The 20,057-nt window shown below is 41.5% G+C and overlaps 1 protein-coding gene across 1 annotated transcript; it reads left to right on the top strand.

Moving 5' to 3' along the window:
* The first annotated feature begins 3,639 nt into the window (after positions 1-3,639).
* LOC134405500 (vomeronasal type-2 receptor 26-like) lies at positions 3,640-18,225 on the top strand. Its single transcript, XM_063136745.1, has 6 exons — positions 3,640-3,809; positions 4,863-5,151; positions 8,681-9,475; positions 10,163-10,307; positions 14,037-14,186; positions 17,324-18,225. Exons 1-6 carry the CDS (start codon positions 3,640-3,642, stop codon positions 18,223-18,225), a joined length of 2,451 nt encoding a protein of 816 aa, XP_062992815.1.
* Positions 18,226-20,057: the final 1,832 nt, after the last annotated feature.

Below are 20,057 nucleotides of genomic sequence, written 5' to 3'. Positions count from 1 at the left end.
TTGATGTAACCTTCCCTCATAGGGGAGATGCTCCACCCCCTTCATCATTTTAGTTGCCCTTTTCTGCACTTTTTCCAGCTTTATGATATCCTTTTTTAGGTGTGGTGACCAGAACTGTACACAGTATTCTAAGTGTGGTCGCACCATAGATTTGTATAAAGGCAGTATGATACTGGCCATTTTATTCTCAATTCCTTTTCCTATAATGCTTAACATGGAGTTTGCCTTCTTTACAGCAGCCACACACCGGGTGGACATTTTCATCAATCTGTCTACCACAATCCCAAGATCTCTTTCTTGTTCGGTCACCACCAGCTCAGATCCCATTAGATTATACTTGAAATTGTGGGGGAGGGTTTCCCCAACGTGCATCACCTTACACTTGCTTACATTGAACTTCATCTGTCATTTGGATGCCCACTCTCCCAGCTTGGAGAAACCCATTTGAAGTTCTTCACATTCCCTTTGTGTTTTAGGAAGGAAAGGAAAGGAACCTCTCGTGCAAGCACTGAGTCATTACTGACTCTTGGAGGGACGCCAGCTTTCGCTGATGTTTTCTTGGCAGGCCTTATAGTGGGGTGGTTTGCCGTTGCCTTCCCCGGCCATTATTACATTTCCCCCAGCTAGCTGGGTACTCATTTTACCGACCTCGGGAGGATGGGAGGCTGAGTTGACCCAAGCTGGCTGCCTGAGAACCAGCTTTCGCTGGGATCGAACTCAGGCCGTGGGGAGAGTTTCAGCTGCAGAAACTGCTGCTTTACCACTCTGCACCACACGAGGCTCAAATTATTTAAGGTTGTGTTTTAACAACCTTAAATAATTTGATGTCATCGGTGCAGCAGGCATGAGAGAATACTGGATCCATTCAACATTCAGATGAAACTCTCTTGATTTCTGGTCAGAGTGACCAGTGGGACATTTCTCCATCCCCAATTGAAATTTATATAAATAAAAATGTAAATGTTCATTCGAAACAGACGTTATATCTCCGAAAGTTCTTCACCGATTGCTTTGAAATTTTGACACAACATTGCATTCGAATACGCGAGCATTGTTATGTAACTATGTTCTATATGGGGTCAAAAGTTTGTCTTAAAATCGAAGAAATAGGCCTCCTCAAAACCAGTCCTGCTGATCATTGTGACATCGCCAACCAGTAGGCCAATCCACTGCCTCTGCCTCCTCTCCTATTTGCATGTTCTCTCCTATTTGCTCTTATACGTCATTGTGACATCGCCAACCAGTAGGCCAATCCACTGCCTCTGCCTCCTCTCCTATTTGCATGTTCTCTCCTATTTGCTCTTATAGGTCATTGTGACATCGCCAACCAGTAGGCCAATCCACTGCCTCTGCCTCCTCTCCTATTTGCATGTTCTCTCACAATTGGCTGAGTGAATATAGATGTCACACCTGTGACAGTTACACGTTCTGAAGAAAGGTAACTGCCAGGAGTTTCCACTAACCTCCTCACCGTAAAAACATCCTTTTTAAAAAACCAACCAGTAGGCCAATCCACTGCCTCTGCCTCCTCTCCTATTTGCATGTTCTCTCCTATTTGCTTTTATAGGTCATAGAAGCAATAATCTTGACAGGACCTTTCAAAGGTGAAGATGTCCTCATTCCTCGCATTCCTTTGATTCCAACAGATATGCCATTTCAATTTAAGAGATTGCAATTCCCAATTCGATTGGCGTTTGCAATCACCATCCACAAAGCTCAGGTCCAATCTTTAGAATTGTGCGGTTTAGATCTAGACACAGATTGCTTCTCACATGGACAATTATATGTTGCGTGTTCTAGAGTAGGCAAACCAGACAATCTCTATATCTACACAGACAATGGAACAACTAAAAATATTGTATATCCACAAGCATTGTGAAATTAAACATATTAGAAACATCCACTTTGTCTTTTCTTTCTTTTCAATTTAACCAGACTGAGCCACAGCAACGCGTGGCAGGGTACAGCTAGTAGTAAATAAAAGATTACTATTATTTAATAGTAAATAAAAGATTAAGTCATAGGACTCCTTGAGGGAACTCAGAAAAAAACATTAAATTATCTAGGAAGTCATTGAAACGGACGTGTAGCTGCTTCTTTATTGTATGAATTAATGCTTTTATTCCTTCTACTTTATTCTCACAATATTCCTCGACATAACTGAAAGGTGGGTTTGTTTTCTGTTAACTGCCTAACCAGTCTTCCTGAAATTTTCAGGTTATATGAAATAGGTGTTCCTGGCATCTGTAGTTTTCAGGAGAATTAGTGAAAACCTTTTAATTTAAATAAATTTATAACAACCTATCACCCTGATTTCCATTTAACCTTATGGAAGCCTTATTTTACTGATCACCTTATCTAGTGGAGGTACTAGTGTAACCCCAATAACTCCAATATTGTGCACTGGGACAATTGGATTCAAGGCAGAAAAATTGTAGACCAGACTTCACCTATGTGTGCAAATCCTTTGTCTCCATTTAAGCACTTTTATTTTCTACAAAAATATAATATAAGTTATATTAGTAAAAAAGAAAAAGAAAAACAAATGTGGATATTAAAAGAAAGAAATTAAGATCAGTCAGAGAGTAGCCCCCAATATACTTCATTCCATTTTCAAAAGCCCACTGATACTAAATTTGGGGCTATTTTTTTTCCACACAACAGGCAGGCAAAAAAAGTAACTTGGTTAATGTTGTTTTTCAACATTCATGAAAGTTTTCTTCTGAATTACCAAGGAGACACTCTGCCTTCTCTGTCTTAGCAACCAGTCTTATCTACCCCCTGGAATATAGATGTATTGTTATAAATGCCTTTTAAAAACAACACAATGCTGTTAAGTGGGACAAAAAGTAATGTTAATCATCAAATTCCCTGATATCCAGAGAGCTTTGGTTGAAGTTAATTTTGGAACTGGGCAGAGGCACCTCTGTCTCTGGGCCACGTAATTCATTTTTGCCCTCAAAGAAGAACAAAATAAGTGTAAGATACTGGAAAATAGCCCTTGCAGTTTTGTTGTTAACTTCGAAGGCTAACAACACACTGAGGAAGTGATCATCTCCATATCATTATTTAAATTACTAGTTTCCATTCTGTTAATCAATGGATTTCCCTCAGAGGATCAATCACCAGCATCTGCAAAAAGCTATAAAACTCCACATCATTTTCAGATCGCAATCTCAGCTGCTTTTCATTTGTATGATCCATTCCCTTTTATCTTTTAGATACGTTTCAATCAACTAATTCTACACTTTATTCTTTATGCAGCAATGACATGTGATCAAATGGCTATACAGGATGATTTTAAAAAGAACAAGAAGCTTATAATTCTCATTCAGCCTTAGTGCCTATAGTAAGGAGATATAGAGAATATACAGTTCTGGGACACTGATGGACAAAGAGACATAATTAACTGTGAGACCATTGTAATAGCACACAAAATGTCCAACATTTGATGAAATATATGAGTTAGTAACTGAATTATTCACAATTCAACAGAGGCACTAGCAAAACTGATAATATAGACATATAAAAAGCAATAGACAGAAACATGGGAATTATTTTTGGAAAAGACATTTTATCAGCGGGATGATCATGTTGAAGTTGGTTTTAATGTTGCTGCTACTATGTCACACTGTCGGCATGAGGCGTTCTATTAATTGTACCACATCTGATGATCGCCTCCCTATTCCTCACAAATTTTATCAGCCAGGCAATCTTGTCATTGGTGGCATTGTTTCTCAGGTCCTCTTCCTCTATGATAACCTCTCTTTCAAGGAACAGCCTACACAGATGCTGCTTGGTGAACCTATGTAAGGCATAATTTCTTCTCACCTCTCTTTGAAATACATTCAGATCATAATGAGAATTCCTTAACAATTTATTTACTTACTGATGTAAGAAATATGGCATTCCTGCAACCTTTAGACGTGTTGATTTTTTCCCCCATGTCCCCTTCTACGTTATCTTGTTTGGAACAACTTCAAGTGAGTATTTCTCTGCAGAACCCATTGGAATGAATGGATGTTTTGCATTTCTCTAAGGCTGTTTTTCCTGTCCAGGTGCCCTCCAGAAATTTGGTACTATAACTCCCAACATTCCTAGAGATATTCATAGGAATAGCTGCTCCTTTAAAACAATAATAAGTGAATTGGTCCTTTTCATGATTCACTGTTCTGACACATTTGAGATATTGTCTTCAAATGGAAGCTTGTAATGCTCCTTTCCAGTTATAATGTTTTCTCACTTTGCATAGCCTTAGGATAGATATGCTTCAATAGCATTTATGTGTCAATGACATCTGATAATATGAATGACCAATTAGCAGTTTCTTGAATCGATTGCATATCATTGAATATATATATATATATATATATATATATATATATATATATCTTCTTTTAATGAAATTGTTGGTACATAGATTCTCAATAATAAGCATGTATAAAGTCTCAATCTATAGGCCCTAGCTTCTTAAACTTGTATTTATTTATTTATTTATTTATTTATTTATTAAAAGTTAATAAGCACATTATAGCTTACATAAGGGCTATTAACTTCTTTTGTTGGTTTTTGCTATTGTCCATTGTACCAAAAAAAAATGACTCCAATAAATCTTTACCACAGTTTATTAAGTGCACTGTGATTCCTAAACATTTTGAGTACTTGGCTCTTCATTGGAGAAATACCTGTTTCAGGAACCTTACTCTTTTTTGTTACTTCCCTCTATTATCTTCTTTACTGTTTTATCTGATTTAAAGCTATACCTTAGTCTTGAAAGCATGCAGGTGATTTATGATGGAAAGTACAAATATATGCTGCTGCTGTTGTTTTTTTGTTAAAAAAACCTATACCTATTATTCCAGTTCAGTGCCTAAGAACTACCAACATGTCCTGGCCTTGGCATTTGCTGTCAAAGAGATCAATGAGAATCCCAGAATATTACCCAATATCTCGCTTGGATTCCACATCCTCAATAGCTACTATGCAGCAAGAATGACCTCTAAGGCCACCCTGAACCTGCTTTCCACACAACATAGGTTTGTCCCCAACTTCAAATGCCACAACCAAAACAATATGGCTCTCATTGGAGGATGCATCTCTGAAATCTCTGCCAACATGGCCATCATTTCAGCAAGCCATAAAACTCCACAGGTAAATTGCATGCATGGGGGTATGGAAATTTCACAAGTGTGAATCAACATCTTCATTTCAGCAAATTATTGACCAACAGCTCCATAATCTTTTGACTAGCAAACTGCACGCAAAGTGATAACATTGCTCAGTGGATTCAGTACATTAGAAAACCATAAGCAAAAATTTGCTCCTCATTGAAGTAGAAGGAGGTTCTGAATGGGGTGCCACTGGGCTTTCCATTGGGCCCATGCTCTTCAATATTTTTTATCAATGACTTAGATGAAAGTATGGAAGAAATCCATATCAAACTTACAGATGACACAAAACACAAGAGAGGTAGCTAACACCTTGCAAAACAAGGGTCAAATTCAAAATGGCCTTGGTAGAATGGAAAACTGAGATAAATGCAAATTCTGAATTTAGACGAAAGAATTAAACAAATCCTGCAACTCTTAAAAATATCTCAATATTTCAGTCAGTAGTAACAACCATGCCCTACCATTCCCCCCAAAAAAGTTAAGGTTATACGAGCACCAAAAAGCATAGAAATTCACAACCCTTAACATGACAGTCTCCCTAATGAAGCAGAAAGTACATGATAAATTCTCATTCTCCCAAAGCAGATAAACCAAGTGGACAAGATGGAGAATATGATATGCAGCCATAACTGTGGGAAGGTGGGAAACTGATGACTAACGATTTTGTTTTTCTTGCAATTTCTTAAATACCTATGAAGCAGGTCTATTGTGTTTGTTTGTTTGTTTGTTTGTTTCATAATCACTTCTCAACATAACTGGAAACATCATCAGTAACCATAGTGCTAGAAAATCAGGTCCAGCCCAAGGCAGTTCACCACCTGAAGAACTGGGGAACTGCTGTACACGCCGCCCGGCCCCCTCCTCTCCATCCCCTCCCATGGTCCTTTCTTCCCATGGCTTCCTCCACCACCTCCCACATGCATCCAAGAAGAAGAAGCCACTCAGTCACCCACGCACCTCGCTGCACCACACCTCCCACCACTGCCCGCCTGGCAACTTTTCCGACGGTGGTCATGCACAATCATCTCACCAGTGCATTGCCTCTGTAAGGTCTTTCAGTCTTCTGGAGCCAAGCAGCACCTGCACATTCATCCAGTGTGGGTCCTGAAGACGGAAAGACCTTACAGAGGCAGCGCATTGGCGATTTGGGACAGGTGTCCCTGCTAAGGAAAGTAAGCGCCTGGCCGATGGGGTTGGGAGGTGAGGTGAGGTGAGGCACAAGGTGCACAGGTGGCCAAGTGGTTGCTGCTTTTTGAGCCTGCCAGCTACCTGCATGGCCGCCAAGAAGAAGCAGAACCGTTGCAGGGGGAGAGCACCGCTCTTCCCCTCATCCGCCACCTCCTGCACCCGCTTCCTTCCGCGTAATGGTAAAGTCAGTCCTGAAGGAAATGCAACACCACACCTCCAGTCATTAATTGCAGTTCCACTCTCAGACCTGCATTTGTCGCTGTTGTAAGCAAGCACAATTTGTGACATTGCACTTCAGCACTGATCATGGAGCACTTTAGTTGAGGCATCAGCCTTGGATTTTTATTTCCTAGCTTTCCGGGGTCTAGACCAACATTAGATTGCCTTAACTTGTCTTTTAAACTGCCAGATGTTGTTGTTGTTGTTTGCCTCTAGATATATTATTATTTGCCTCAGATATATATGAGGTTTTATTCCACCCTAAATTGTTTTGACGTTTCTCTTCATTGTTGCCAATACCATTAGTCACAGTGGTGCTAAGATATACAGCTACAAGCACCACATCCCACATCATTAGTAGCAGTACCCCTCTCAGCCCTGTAGCAAATCTACACAGAGTTGTCGGGGCGCCCTGAAGGCGTTTGCATGCGCCTCCAGGGCACCCCGAAACTCCTAGTGTAGATGCTGATCTTCAGGCTAGAAGAAGCGGCGGTGGCCCCCGCATCGCCCCTCGCTGGGACAGGGCGAAAAGTTTCCGGCCTCTCCAGCCGCGTCTTTGCCGCCGCTCACCTCCACCGTCGTAATTCTGTCTTTGCCTCCCCCAGCGCTCCCCCCCCGGCGAAAGAGCCACCTTCTTCCAGCTCTCCGACCCGGGTGGCTCTTTCGCCGGGGGGGCGGGGGGAGGCAAAGACAGAATTACGACGGTGGAGGTGAGCGGCAGCAAGGATGTGGCCGGAGAGGCCGGAAACTTTTCACCCCGTCCCAGCGAGGGGCAATGCGGGGCCGCTGCCGCCGCCTCTTCTAGCCTGAAGATCAGCATCTACACTAGGAGTTTCGGGGCGCCCTGGAGGCGCACGCAAACGCCTTCAGGGCGCCCCGACAACTCTGTGTAGATTTGCTCCTGCGGTATCCAAAGAGATGCACACATGCGCACACACACACACACCAGCATCTCTCACTGTCAACTCACCCAGTAAATGCATGAGTGAACTCACAAGAGTATTCCTCTAGTGATACAGTAAGGCTCAGGTATTTCATAAGAACATGCAGGGCCAGGACAGTCTGAGGTATTTTTGCTTGTGCCAGCATTTCATCTGGGGATTTTGATTCCCCCTATTAAACGCCAGAAAATATGACATGCTGGGTGGGTGGGTGTGGAATGGCCACTGCAATGAAAACAAGCTGCAAGATGGTTGTTGTTTTTACTTTCCCCTCCAAAATTCTAAATCCTAAGCTGACAGGTGCTAGAGATGCTTCTACAACTGGGCTTATAGTGAGTAACACTGACTCTCATTACTTGTTAAAAATCTTATTTAACAACAACAACAACAAAAACCCTGACACTTTTTAAAGATAGTTTCCCACCCAATCCAGTACAAGAGGAATAGAAAGCAATCAAATTTAGTCACTAAAATTGACTAAAAAATTATTACCAACGTGTTTCTGAAAGACAACATGTTAAACCATGTTTAGGCCACTAACTCTTTTGCAATAAGTGGTTAGTGAGCATGTTTAAACCATGGTTATGTAGCCATCATGGTTCACAATGGCTCACATGACACACTAAGCCATAATGTTTAGCTCAAACTACTTAACCACTGTGGTTTAGTGTGTTGTCTGAACAGGACCTATAGTAATCTTCAAATATTTCAGTAGCTGTCAAATAAAAGAGGGCTAAGACTTGTTTTCTGTACTCCCCAGAGGACGGGATGATAATGATGATTAATTACATTTCTATGCCACCCCATTACTGAAGCTCTCTGGGTGGTTTACTTAAGATATTTTTAAAATGGTTCACGTTAGAAGAACTGTCTTAATAGCAATGACAGATGAACCATAGAATCTAATATCGATGGGAGAGGCTCCTCCCTATTAGAGGTCTTTTACGCAGCAGCTATGGAGTGGTTTGATAGGAGATCTCAAACTTTGGATTTCCTGCATCACATGGGGTGTAGCTTCGCTAGATGGAAAAAAGCATCCCCTGCTACCTTATGAGTTCAAATTCTCTTATAATCCATCTAAAAAATCATTATATGCAGCTCACGTATGGATCATTTTTGCCATCACAAGGTGACAAAACCCTATTCCCGTTTTTGTACCAGATGGTCCCAAATGAAGCTCAGCAGTACATGGGAGTGGTGCAGCTGCTTCAGCATTTTGGATGGACGTGGATTGGGCTCTTTGCTGTAGATGATGACAAAGGGAACATGTTTTTACAGACCATGGTGCAGATACTTTCCCAGAATCGCTTGTGTTATGCCTTCATAATCGGAATACCAAAATGGGATTATATGGATGACATGATAGAAGTGATGATACAGCACTGGGAAAGCTATGGAATTGTCATTAAAAGCAAAGCCAATGTATACTTTGTATATGGAGAACCTCCGTCCTTTCAGGTATTGAGAGTGTTGCTGTTTCTAGCACCCTTCTTGGCCCTGCCACCACTGGGGAAAGTGTGGATTGTGACATCCCACTGGGATTTTGCATCCCTGTCTGTTCAAAAGATTTGGGATATGCAAACCTTCCATGGTTCCATCTCCTTCACTGTTCACTCAAATCAGCCCTCAGGGTTCCAAACATTTCTCCAGATGGTAAGACCTTCCTGGGCCAAAGGAGATGGTTTCATCAAAGACTTCTGGGAACAGACATTCAACTGTTCAATAAAAATATCTGATGCAATGGATGAAAACAAGGAAACCTGCACAGGGGAAGAGAAGCTGGAGACTCTTCCTGGAACTTTGTTTGAAATGAAGATGACCGGCCACAGCTACAATGTCTACAATGCTGTCTATGCTGTGGCACATGCTTTGCATGCCATATACAAATCCAGATCCAAACACAAAAGATTAGCAGAAAGAGAGGAAGTGGCTATTCAGAATATGCATCCATGGCAGGTAAGTCCACCTGAACATTTTTTTTTAAAAAAAAAAAATATGAAATCCAAAAGTAAAGGGAACTCTAATTCTGCATAAACCAATGCCAGCAAAGTATTTCCTCTTTTGAAATACATTTGGATTAGTAGTACCAACCTCACTGAGTTGCATCCAGTCTTAGCCATGCTTAGATTAGATCCACTGAAAGGAATGGGACTGTGGTTTCCAATGTGTCTACTATACTCATGGCTAAATGTGGGTTCAACCTATTTCTCTACGTCACTAAATGTGATCCATTCAACCATGATTTTTTTTTTTAAAAAAAAACACATTCATAATCAGCCCCAACATGAGTGAATTGGAAGGAAAACACAACTAGAAATATGAAACCACATAGCTAGAAATATGAAATCAGTACCATCAGAATCAGAGGCAGAATGTCTATGTACACCAACTGGTGGGGAATATGGGCAGGAGGATATTGTTTCACTCATGTCCTGCTTGTGGGTTTCTGCGGACCGTTGGTTGGCCATTGTGTGAACAGAATACTGGACTAGATGGACTCTTGTTCTGATCCAGCATGGCTCTTCTTATGTTTTTATCTAGTGCCTGAAAAAAGATTAATTCAGATGTTGGTTTCAACAGGCCTTTTTGAAGTTCATTACGGTAATTACAAGACCTCTTTCTTTATGTTCTCTTTCAATCTAGCTCCATCACTTTCTGAGTAGCATCTTGTTCAATAACAATGTTGGGGACGCTGTGCACTTTGATGTAAATGGGGAATTAGTTACAGGATTTGATATTACAAACTGGTTGATGGTCTCCAATGGCTCAGTGATTAGAGTTAAAGTTGGTAGACTGGATCCCCAGGCTTCTCCTGGCAAACAATTAACTATTGATGATGACCAAATTGTGTGGCATAAAAGCTTTAATCAGGTAAGTTGCAGGTGCTTGAGTATATGGGCTCATCTACACGAAGCAGGATATTCCACTATGAACGCAGTATATAAAAGGCAGGAGCCAAACCAAGCAGCATATAGCAGTATGATATTGGTATATAGTATGTGTCAATGGGCTCCAACAGTTGTCAGTGCACTTCAATACCACTATAAAGCAGTAGTGTGGCTCCTGCCTTTAATATACCACTTTCATAGTGGAATATCCTGCTTGGTGTAGATGAGCCGATAGATACCCATTCATTGAAATGTCAAATAGAATAGATTTTGTTAGTTAAAACAAATTAAACTCTGGTCGTAATGGTCTTATGGGGGAGGGAGGACTGCTCTTTGAATGGTAATGTGTGGTACTTCACTTACTGTACTTGAAAAAGTGGAATGCCAACGCTGCTGCATTAGGTGGCCATGATGCTCATTCTACTAAGTGGGGTCTTGGACATTTTCCCCAAACCACTGCAGATAAGCCACTTCCAATCTTGCTGAAAGTTCACAAAATCTCTTTTTTCATGATGTCCTGTATTAGCGAGTGTTTACAAAACAAGCAACTTCCTCAAAATGGGAGTCCAGACAGCAGAGTAACTACAAGGTTCTTCTTGTTCGGTATTTTTTTCTTATTTCCTGAAAAACCTTGTCCCAAAACTTCTTGACCTTCCTACATTCCCACCACATATTTGTGTTCCATTGATTTGACATCCCCTCCAGCACAAAGGTGATATATTATTATTAATTTTGGGCAATTTTACTGGTGTCAGATACCACTTCTGTACTAATTCTGCACCTTCTCTTATTCTTGTAGATATTGTTTGAAAGGGGAATCTGTCCAAAAAAAAATTCTCCCCTTCCCCTTCCGCTATTTCCTCTTCAAGGTCTCTTTCCCATAAATGTTTAACTGTAAAACACCAGAGCTAGCTTTAGTGAATATGTATGTTAAAGAAAATAGAGAGATAAAAGAAAAAATATTAATTTGATTTATGTTAACAGCAGTGAGGCAATTAATAATAGGCAACTGGAAGACAGCTTGGATGCTGACAGTATCACTGTGGAGAAAGAAAATCTGGGACATAGCAATAAACAAAAAGTTGACACAAAAGTTAAGAACACATAGAGGGATAAAGAAAAGAGATACTTTCAGGACCAACTGGCAAAAATATATAGACTACATGAAAAAGGAATCAAACAGAACAACTTTGGCAGAAGCGTATAGAAATCGGTGGGACTCATAAAAACCAGATAATCAATAAATGAAATGGAAACTTTAAAAAAAACTACCTGGGATAAAAAAAAAATGAAATGAAAAATGTGAGAAGGAAACTCTGTAATCAACCAAGTGTGGAGAGGGAACAGGATGAACATAGAATAAGTATTGATGTGTATAGTTTTATGTTTTATTTTTATTCTTGATTTTTTAGTTCAATGTATATGTGTGTATATATTATATGCTACAAGGTTTTTCATAGTAACAGACAGCGATAAGGTGGATGGCCAGAAGAATTCTTCAGACAGTCCAAGCAGAGGAGAAGCAATCCCAAAGTAAAGATCAGTCCAGTCACATACAAATCCAGTTCAAGTCAGGAATTCGGGATTCATGAAGCATGCATGAAGAGGAAATAGAGATGTTTGGGTGTGGTCATCTGGAGTTTTGGAGTGTGTTGTCATCAGTACACTGATGACACACAGCTCTATTTCACCTTTTGCTCTATTTCTCATTTTCATCTTCATCAGGTGAGGCTGTGGATGTGCTGAACTGGTGCCTGGCTGCAACAGTGGACTGAATGAGGGCTAATAAAATGAAACTCAATCCAGACAAGACTGAGATGCTGTTAGTGGGTGATTTGTCTGACCAGATAGAGGGATTCAACCTGTTCTGAATGGGGTTCCACTCCTTCTGAATGAGCAGGTTCATAGCTTGGGGATTCGCCTAGAACCATCTCTGTCACTTGAGGCTCAGGTGGCCTCGGTGGCATGGAGTGCCTTCTACCAACTTTGGTTAGTGGCCCAGCTATGCCCCATCTGGACAGGGATAACCTGGCTTCAGTTGTCTGTGCTGTAGCAACCTCCATGTTACATTACTGCAATGCATTCTATGTAGGGCTGCATTTGAAGATGGTTCAGAAGCTGCAGCTTGCGCAAAATGCAGCAGCCAGATTGATAACAGGAACCAGAAGGTTTGAACTTATAAGACTGACTTTGGCCCACTTGCATTGGCTGCCTGTACATTTTTGAGCTCGATTCAAAGTGCTGGTTTTAACCCATAAAGCCTTACATGGCTTGGGACCACAATACCTGATGGAACGCCTCTTCTGTCATAAACCTACACATACACCATGTTCAACATCTAATGTCCTCCTCCAGGTGCCTACTCCAAGGGAAGCTCAGAGGATGGCAACAAGACAGAGGGCCTTTTCAGTGGTGGCCCCCCAATTACAGAATGACCTCCCCATTGAGTTTCGCCTGGTGCCAACATAGTTAATTTTCAGTGCCAGGTCAAGTCTTTTCTCTTCTCCCATGTTGAGTTTTTAACTGACCCAGAATAGTCGTTTTAAATAGATATTATATGTAATCCGTTTTTATGCTTTTTATGGTTTAAATTTTTTGTATATTTCAGTTTTTAATGTTCGATGTTTTAATCTTTGTAAACTGCCCAGAGAGCTTCGGCTATGGGGCAGTATATAAATGATAATAATAATAATAATAATAATAATAATAATAATAATAATAATAATAATATAACAACAACAATGATGATGATGATGATGATGATGATGGCAATGCCACCAATTGCTGGACCTGCCTTGCTGCCTTTAATCCAGGCCTTACCCTCAACATGCCCAGCTGCAACTCATCAGAGAACTTTCGGGTAAATCCGTATATATAAGGAAGGCCTTCAAAGAGTCAAATTCCTGGACTGCAGCCTGCTGCTTCTCATAAGTGGCTGGTGCTAATCTCTGCACTTCAAATGTCATCTTTCAATCCATCTGAGGAAAGAGGTGCCAGAGGTGGGAGGCCCTACCTCCTCTTCAGCTGTATGTCCAACACCCTTCAGAGACTCTGCTGCTGGATCATTCTCAGGAAAAGAAGAGTCCTTGAGTCCTTCTTCTCCAAGGACTCCTCAAGGGAGTGGTGGTGGGGTTTCTAGGGAAGAACATGAAAAATGGTAAAGCAATCATTTCATATGCCCACCTGCTCATTTTGCTGACTTAATTATTGAATATCTTCCTACCATTGCATCCCTACCTGAAGAAAAACTCCATGGAGATGACATGCACAATAAGGTCTCTTAGATTGTGCAATTCCTGGCTGTCAAAGGCCTCTGGAGGTAGTGAATCTCTTTAGACTGGCCTGGATGATCCCTGGCTGAAAAAGAAAAATTTGAACTGACTAGCCTTAAAGAGACCTTGTTCCTGCCTGTGCACAGCACTTATCAATCAGGAAAGTTAGTTATTTATCTCTCTCAATTTCAGCTGGAAGAGAATTCCTGGGTTTATAAAAGCTCACTTATGGTTTGAGACAGTGAATTTCCATTCAAACCAAGCTGAGGAGAAATTTGCTTGCCATCTCTAATATCATTGTTTGATCAATGTCAACAGCTCACTAGACTTAGTGAAGACACATGTGCTTATTGTAAGTCTTCCTCCATGCTTCCGTACAGGTGCTGCCCCTTTCTGTGTGCAATGACAACTGCTATCCTGGCTACAGCAAGAAAAAGAAGGAAGGAGAGAAATTTTGCTGCTATGACTGTGCTCCATGCCCAGAAGGGATGATCTCCCACCAGAGGGGTAAAAGGCATAATGTACAGAGATAATCCTGCGACATAACAAACTCTTACCCTAGGCCCGTCACATAAACCCTTCTCAGGCTAAACACCACCACTTGAAAACCTGAGGGAGGGTTAATTAAAACCTTTCCCCTAGCTATGAGGAAAACAGGTTTTATACAGGATCTGTTCTAAATATACTGTGGATATAATATGGGCTGGATGTAAGGCAGGTAAATAATCTGGTAGCTAACAGAATATTAAAAAGTTTATTGTTAATTAAAATCTTTAAATAGAAAAATATAATACTTTCAATCCTGCCTAATCTAAACTCTCCACACACCAACCACCTCTCTCTCTTTACACCAATCCTAAATCCCTAGAATCTAAACTCTTCTTCTTTTACAAATAAAAAACACAAGAAAAACAAAACCTAGAAACTCCCTCACAAACTCCCAACACTCTCCTTATATACTCCTCCTCCCCACCCTACCTATTACATCATAAACCACACTCACCCAGTTCTAACATTCCCTACTCACCAGACATACTAACCAAGTATATACAATATAATCAATTGTGAGGTAATGCCATAAACCCATTACAAAACATTTTATTTATTTATTTTATTCAAAGATTGTATACTTCTTTATTTATTTATTTATTTATTTATTTATTTATTTATTTATTTATTACATTTCTATACCGCCCAATAGCCGGAGCTCACTTCTTATATGTGTATGAGGAATGGACAAACTTCTAAAAAAGAGAAGGATGATATAAGTAAAAAATTCATAAAGTCCTTGGGAGTCCTAATGAAGCATCAGCAACCCAGTAGGCCTAATACCTGTCAGTATAAAAAGGGACAAGGAGGGGACAGGGCTGGCCTACCTTGGTGGCACGCCTAATAGCCTAATCAATGTTTTATTAAGTTTTTATCTATTATTGTAAGCTGCCTCGAGTGTCATTTACTTCATAGAAAGTTGAGGTACAAATCAAACACGTACATAGTGAAGGACAAACCGCCTTCCACCTACCCCACACGCTATGCAACAGATGCCTGCCACTTACCCAGCCCTGTTCTGCACACTGGGCAACCTGTGAGCAGCGTCCCACCATCCTGTGAGTTGCCATTTTGCATGAATGGTGCTATATACAGCTGCCATTTTGCACAGATGATGTTTTAGTTGAATACCTGGGATGCCATTTTGATGGCAATGCATGCTGAATCAGGCAAGCACGTGAATACCTGGAATTCTGTCCAGGGGGACTGAGCTGTTGAAAAATCACAGAGCCTCTAGTCCCATCCAGACTCTAGCAACCTTCCCAAAAATACAACCTGTCAGATTTTAGACCAGCTGAAGTTTCCAAACACTGCAGTAATGGCATCTTGAATCATTCTACATCAGCATGTATCACTATGAGCAGATCCACATTTACTAGCCACAGACATAGCTGACACACCAGCCAATAATGGCCAAATGGAACACACCCTTGGTTAGTGTGGCCACTTAGTTATCTAAGAGGAAAATTGTGAAATACTATAAAGACACAAATAGAACTATGGTTTGATGTGAAAACATCCTATTCATTCCATATTATATTTTGCCTTCCATAATTGAACTCTAGGCAGTGTGCATGAGGACTCCTGGAAATTAATGAAGAATAGATCTAGGATTGATTGATTGATTTGATTTGTACCCCACTTTTATAACAAAAGAAAAAAATTAATAGTAGTCATGGCTCACTATTTGAACATGAAGCTGTTCTTCACACCTAAAATTCGATTCCCTTCCTTTTAGAGTTTGTAACCTATGAAACTTGAGACAAATACTCACTTTGGACTATCCACAGCCTTAGTAACAAGGCTGAGATGTGTGGCTTCAGTATGTGCTGAATAGCTTACTGCCCTTGGCCAAGTAGCCCTTATAAGGAGGATTTGAAGCCCTTGACAAGAGACTGGGAAGGGCTGGGTCCATTGGGAAGTTGGATGCTGTATTGCTGTGGACCAGAGATGGAAGATGCTAGAAACCCTCCCTGGGGCTTAGCCTGCAATGCAAGTTACAGAGAAACAGGATAGCCAAGTGGACAGCTTGCAGCTTTGCTTACTGTTTTATTGCATTCCCTGATTGCTTCCTTGCCTTATTTAGGTTAACCTGAAATTAAAAGTGTCTGTTAAATTGGCTCTGTGAGGGACTTTGAAATTTCACACCCAGATGATGGAGAGGGAGATTCTCCCAATGTAGACTAAACACTAGGAAACAGCGAAGAAGGTTTAGCTCTAGACTTGGAAGAGGGGGTTAGAGGTGGATAAATACCTGGTTGAGAGAGAAAATTGGAACACCTGTATATTACCTTGAGGATCAAAGGCAGTGTGCTTCCAAATATGAGTTGGTAGGAAACACAAGTAGGAGGGTGCTACTGCATTCATATCCACAGGCATCTGGTTGACCATGGGAGAAGTGCAATCCTGGCCTGGATAATCCTTTGGTATTTCTCACAAAACAAAACAGTATGACTCTGAGGCCACAGCTAGACCTAAGGTTTATCCTGGGATCATCCAGGGTTCGCCCCTGCCTGAGCACTGGATCCCCTGTGTGTCACCTAGACAAACAGGTTTGACCCCTGGATGATCCAGGGATAAACCTTAGGTCTAGCTATGGCCTAAGTACTTGTTGCTGGGGGACATGGCAGAAAAAAGTGCTGTTGTGTTCATGACCTGCCTGTCAGCTTTCCATATTCATCTGTGGTTGACCACTGTGGTAAGAGAATGTTGGACTATGGAGGCCATTGATTTGTTTTGTACAACTCTTACATTAAATGATGAGACCCAAAACTCTGTACCTTCAGCAGGAAGGCTGAGTTATGTGTCTTCAGAACATGCCCTAGGTTTAAAGTCCTTGGCAATGTGAAAAGCCCCAAATGGCTTTTTCCAAAGGATATCAGCTAAGATCATAGCTTAAGATGAGATATGAATCAGTGATCTCCTGTCTCAAAAAAATAATCTTACCAACTACATGACACAACTTCAGAATTATCTACAAACACTTTTGAAGGCAAAATAAAACAAAAAGATGGATTCCCACCCTTATAATTCACTCTTTAGGCAAATATTGTCTAGTATTTTCATATAATTAATCTGCCTTTCCTTTTTTTCAGACATGGATGCCTGTGTAAAATGTCCAGAAGATCGTTATCCCAACAAGGATCAAACTCAGTGCATTCCCAGGGTTCTAAGCTATCTCTCTTACAAAGAATCCTTAGGCATCATCTTGACACTCTTGGTTATTTCCTTCTCTTTGGTCACAACTTTGGTGCTTGGAATCTTTCTGAAGCACAAGGACACCCCCATAGTTAAAGCCAACAACCGGAACTTCACCTACATCCTCCTCATTGCCCTCCTTCTTTGCTTCCTCTCCACTTTGCTCTTCATTGGACAACCTGGAAAGGCAGCCTGCCTTCTCCGACAAATGCTTTTTGGCATTGTCTTCTCTGTAGCTCTTTCCAGCATTTTGGCCAAAACCATCACTGTGGTTGTGGCATTCATGGCTACCAAACCAGGGTCCAAGATGAGGAAAAGGGTCGGGAAAAAATTGGCTAATTCTATTGCACTTTCCTGCTCCTTGATTCAAGTAGGCATTTGTATAGTTTGGCTATGTACATACCCTCCATTCCCAGATGTAGACATGCACTCATTGGATAGGAAAATAATACTGGAATGTAATGAGGGCTCTGCTTCCATGTTTTACTGTGTCTTGGGCTATTTGGGTTCTCTGGCAGTTGTCAGTTTCATGGTGGCTTTCTTAGCCAGGAAGTTACCTGACAGTTTCAATGAGGCCAAATTCATCACTTTCAGCATGTTGGTGTTTTGCAGTGTTTGGTTGTCCTTTGTTCCATCCTACCTGAGCACCAGGGGAAAGTATGTGGTGGCCGTGGAGATCTTTGCCATCCTGTCTTCCAGTGCTGGATTACTGAGCTTCATCTTTTTCCCTAAATGCTACATTATTGTCCTCAGGCCTGAGCTGAACAACAGGAAGCTCCTCATAGGAAGGAAAATATGACAGAACATGTTAATCTCTATATTCTGAGGCTTACATTCCTGGAGATGCTAGTGGTAGGGACATTATAAAAATTCAAAAATGGGTGCTTGCATAGGTGAACACCCATCCTTGTATTCTTTTGAGCAGATGTAGCAGGCATAGACAACTCAAATAAATCTACATCTCAGGTTGGCTTGCAGACACCTTACATTGCACTATCCAAAATTTGAGTGGGGGGGAGTGGTACTTCATGTTGTAAGCCTAACAAAATGAAAGTTTCCCAAAATGAAAAGTTATATACAAAAAGTCAGAAAAGTAAAATGCCTGTGAATACAGATCTCCTTTTAATCCCCCAAAACTTTTGGAAGCAGAAATGGCAATACAGCTGGAGGGCTGAATGCCTTGTCTAGAAATGCTTTCAGGTTGCAAAAGTGGAAAAGTGATACTCTCCTAATTGGTTGTTGTTGGGAACTGTAATTTTAATAAACATCCAGGAAAAGAGGCAAACAAAGAAAATGAGAGAGAGAGAGAGAGAGAGAGAGAGAGAGAGAGAGAGAGAGAGAGAGAGAGAGAGAGAGAAGGAAAGAAACCCAGGCTAGATTTACACTACTGCTTTATAGTGGTATTGAAGTGCACTGATAACTGTTGGGGGATATAACACATTCCATGGGCCTTGCTAGACCTACCTGATAATCCGGTGGAGAGTAGGGGCGAGGCCACGCTGCAGCTAGCGCGAGCCGTTGCCCCTAGCTAGATGTAACACGCAACAGGGTAAGGGAAAGCCCCGTTGCGTTGGCCGGTTTTTTTGGGAAGTTAAAGGGGTCATGTGCACAGGAGCACGGCGGACGAGTTCAGCTCCTCCTTCTCGCTCTCCCCCACAGTGTCATCTCCCTGGGACTCTCTTCGGCGTGTGCTCGCACACGTGCACGCAAACGCGAATACAAACACACCGAGGGAGAAAAGTGTTTTGCAGGAGGAGCCACCGCTGCCGGGACGCGCCAGAAGAGCCGCCGGGTGGGAGGGGGGATTATTCGAATGGAAGAACACACGAGGGGGAAGCGGCCCAAGCAGCGTCTTTGAATGGGGTAGAGATTCTTCCGCAGGCGGCGCTGCCTAGCTCACAGTACACACAGTAAAGAAAGAGGCGCTTCTTTTAGGTACGTCTTTAAAAAGGGCGCACAGAAGCGCCTTCGCAACGACGTGTAGATCTGGCCTAGGTGATATCTCCTATCACTCAAACTCACAATGGATCAACCCCATGAATTATTTTCAGGGGCAGATGAAGGGATATTAAAAGAGATAACATCAGAAACTGCTTTTCACTTGGTCAGGTTCATCTAGCTGAGTATTGTCAACATTGACTGGGAGAGACTGTCCAGGGTTTCAGGCAGAGGTTTTCCCAACCCTACACTGCCTGGAAGTGCTCAGAATTGAACCTGGGACATGCAAAAAAAAAAAAAGATGCCTTTATTGGGTTCTGGCCTAATTTCAGTGATAATCAACTCCTCCTACACACACCTGAGACTATGGAAAAGTTGGTGGCCAATACACTGACTAGAGTATATAATGTAGAAAAAATAAACCACATTTTGGCTCCTGTATGCCATGATTAACTGAAGTCCCATTGACTTCAATAGTGCTACATAAAGTATGATGAAATTGGGATCCAAACCAGCCTATTATGTTCCGCATGCCTGTACTCCTTCAGACTTACCAGCAAAGCAAGCTTTTAAAGTTTCCCTTTCCACATCACTGGGATGTTTGTTCAATTTTCACCTCCAACTTCAGAAAGGTTGTGATGCCCCCTCTGCCCAATCGCCTGCCCAATCGCCCGCCCGATTGCCATGCCCGCC

Source organism: Elgaria multicarinata, chromosome 11 (genome assembly GCF_023053635.1).
Source record: "Elgaria multicarinata webbii isolate HBS135686 ecotype San Diego chromosome 11, rElgMul1.1.pri, whole genome shotgun sequence".
In the NCBI taxonomy this organism is placed as follows: domain Eukaryota; kingdom Metazoa; phylum Chordata; class Lepidosauria; order Squamata; family Anguidae; genus Elgaria; species Elgaria multicarinata.
Note: the sequence above shows the minus strand (reverse complement) of the source record. Positions and strands in the feature narration are given on the sequence as shown.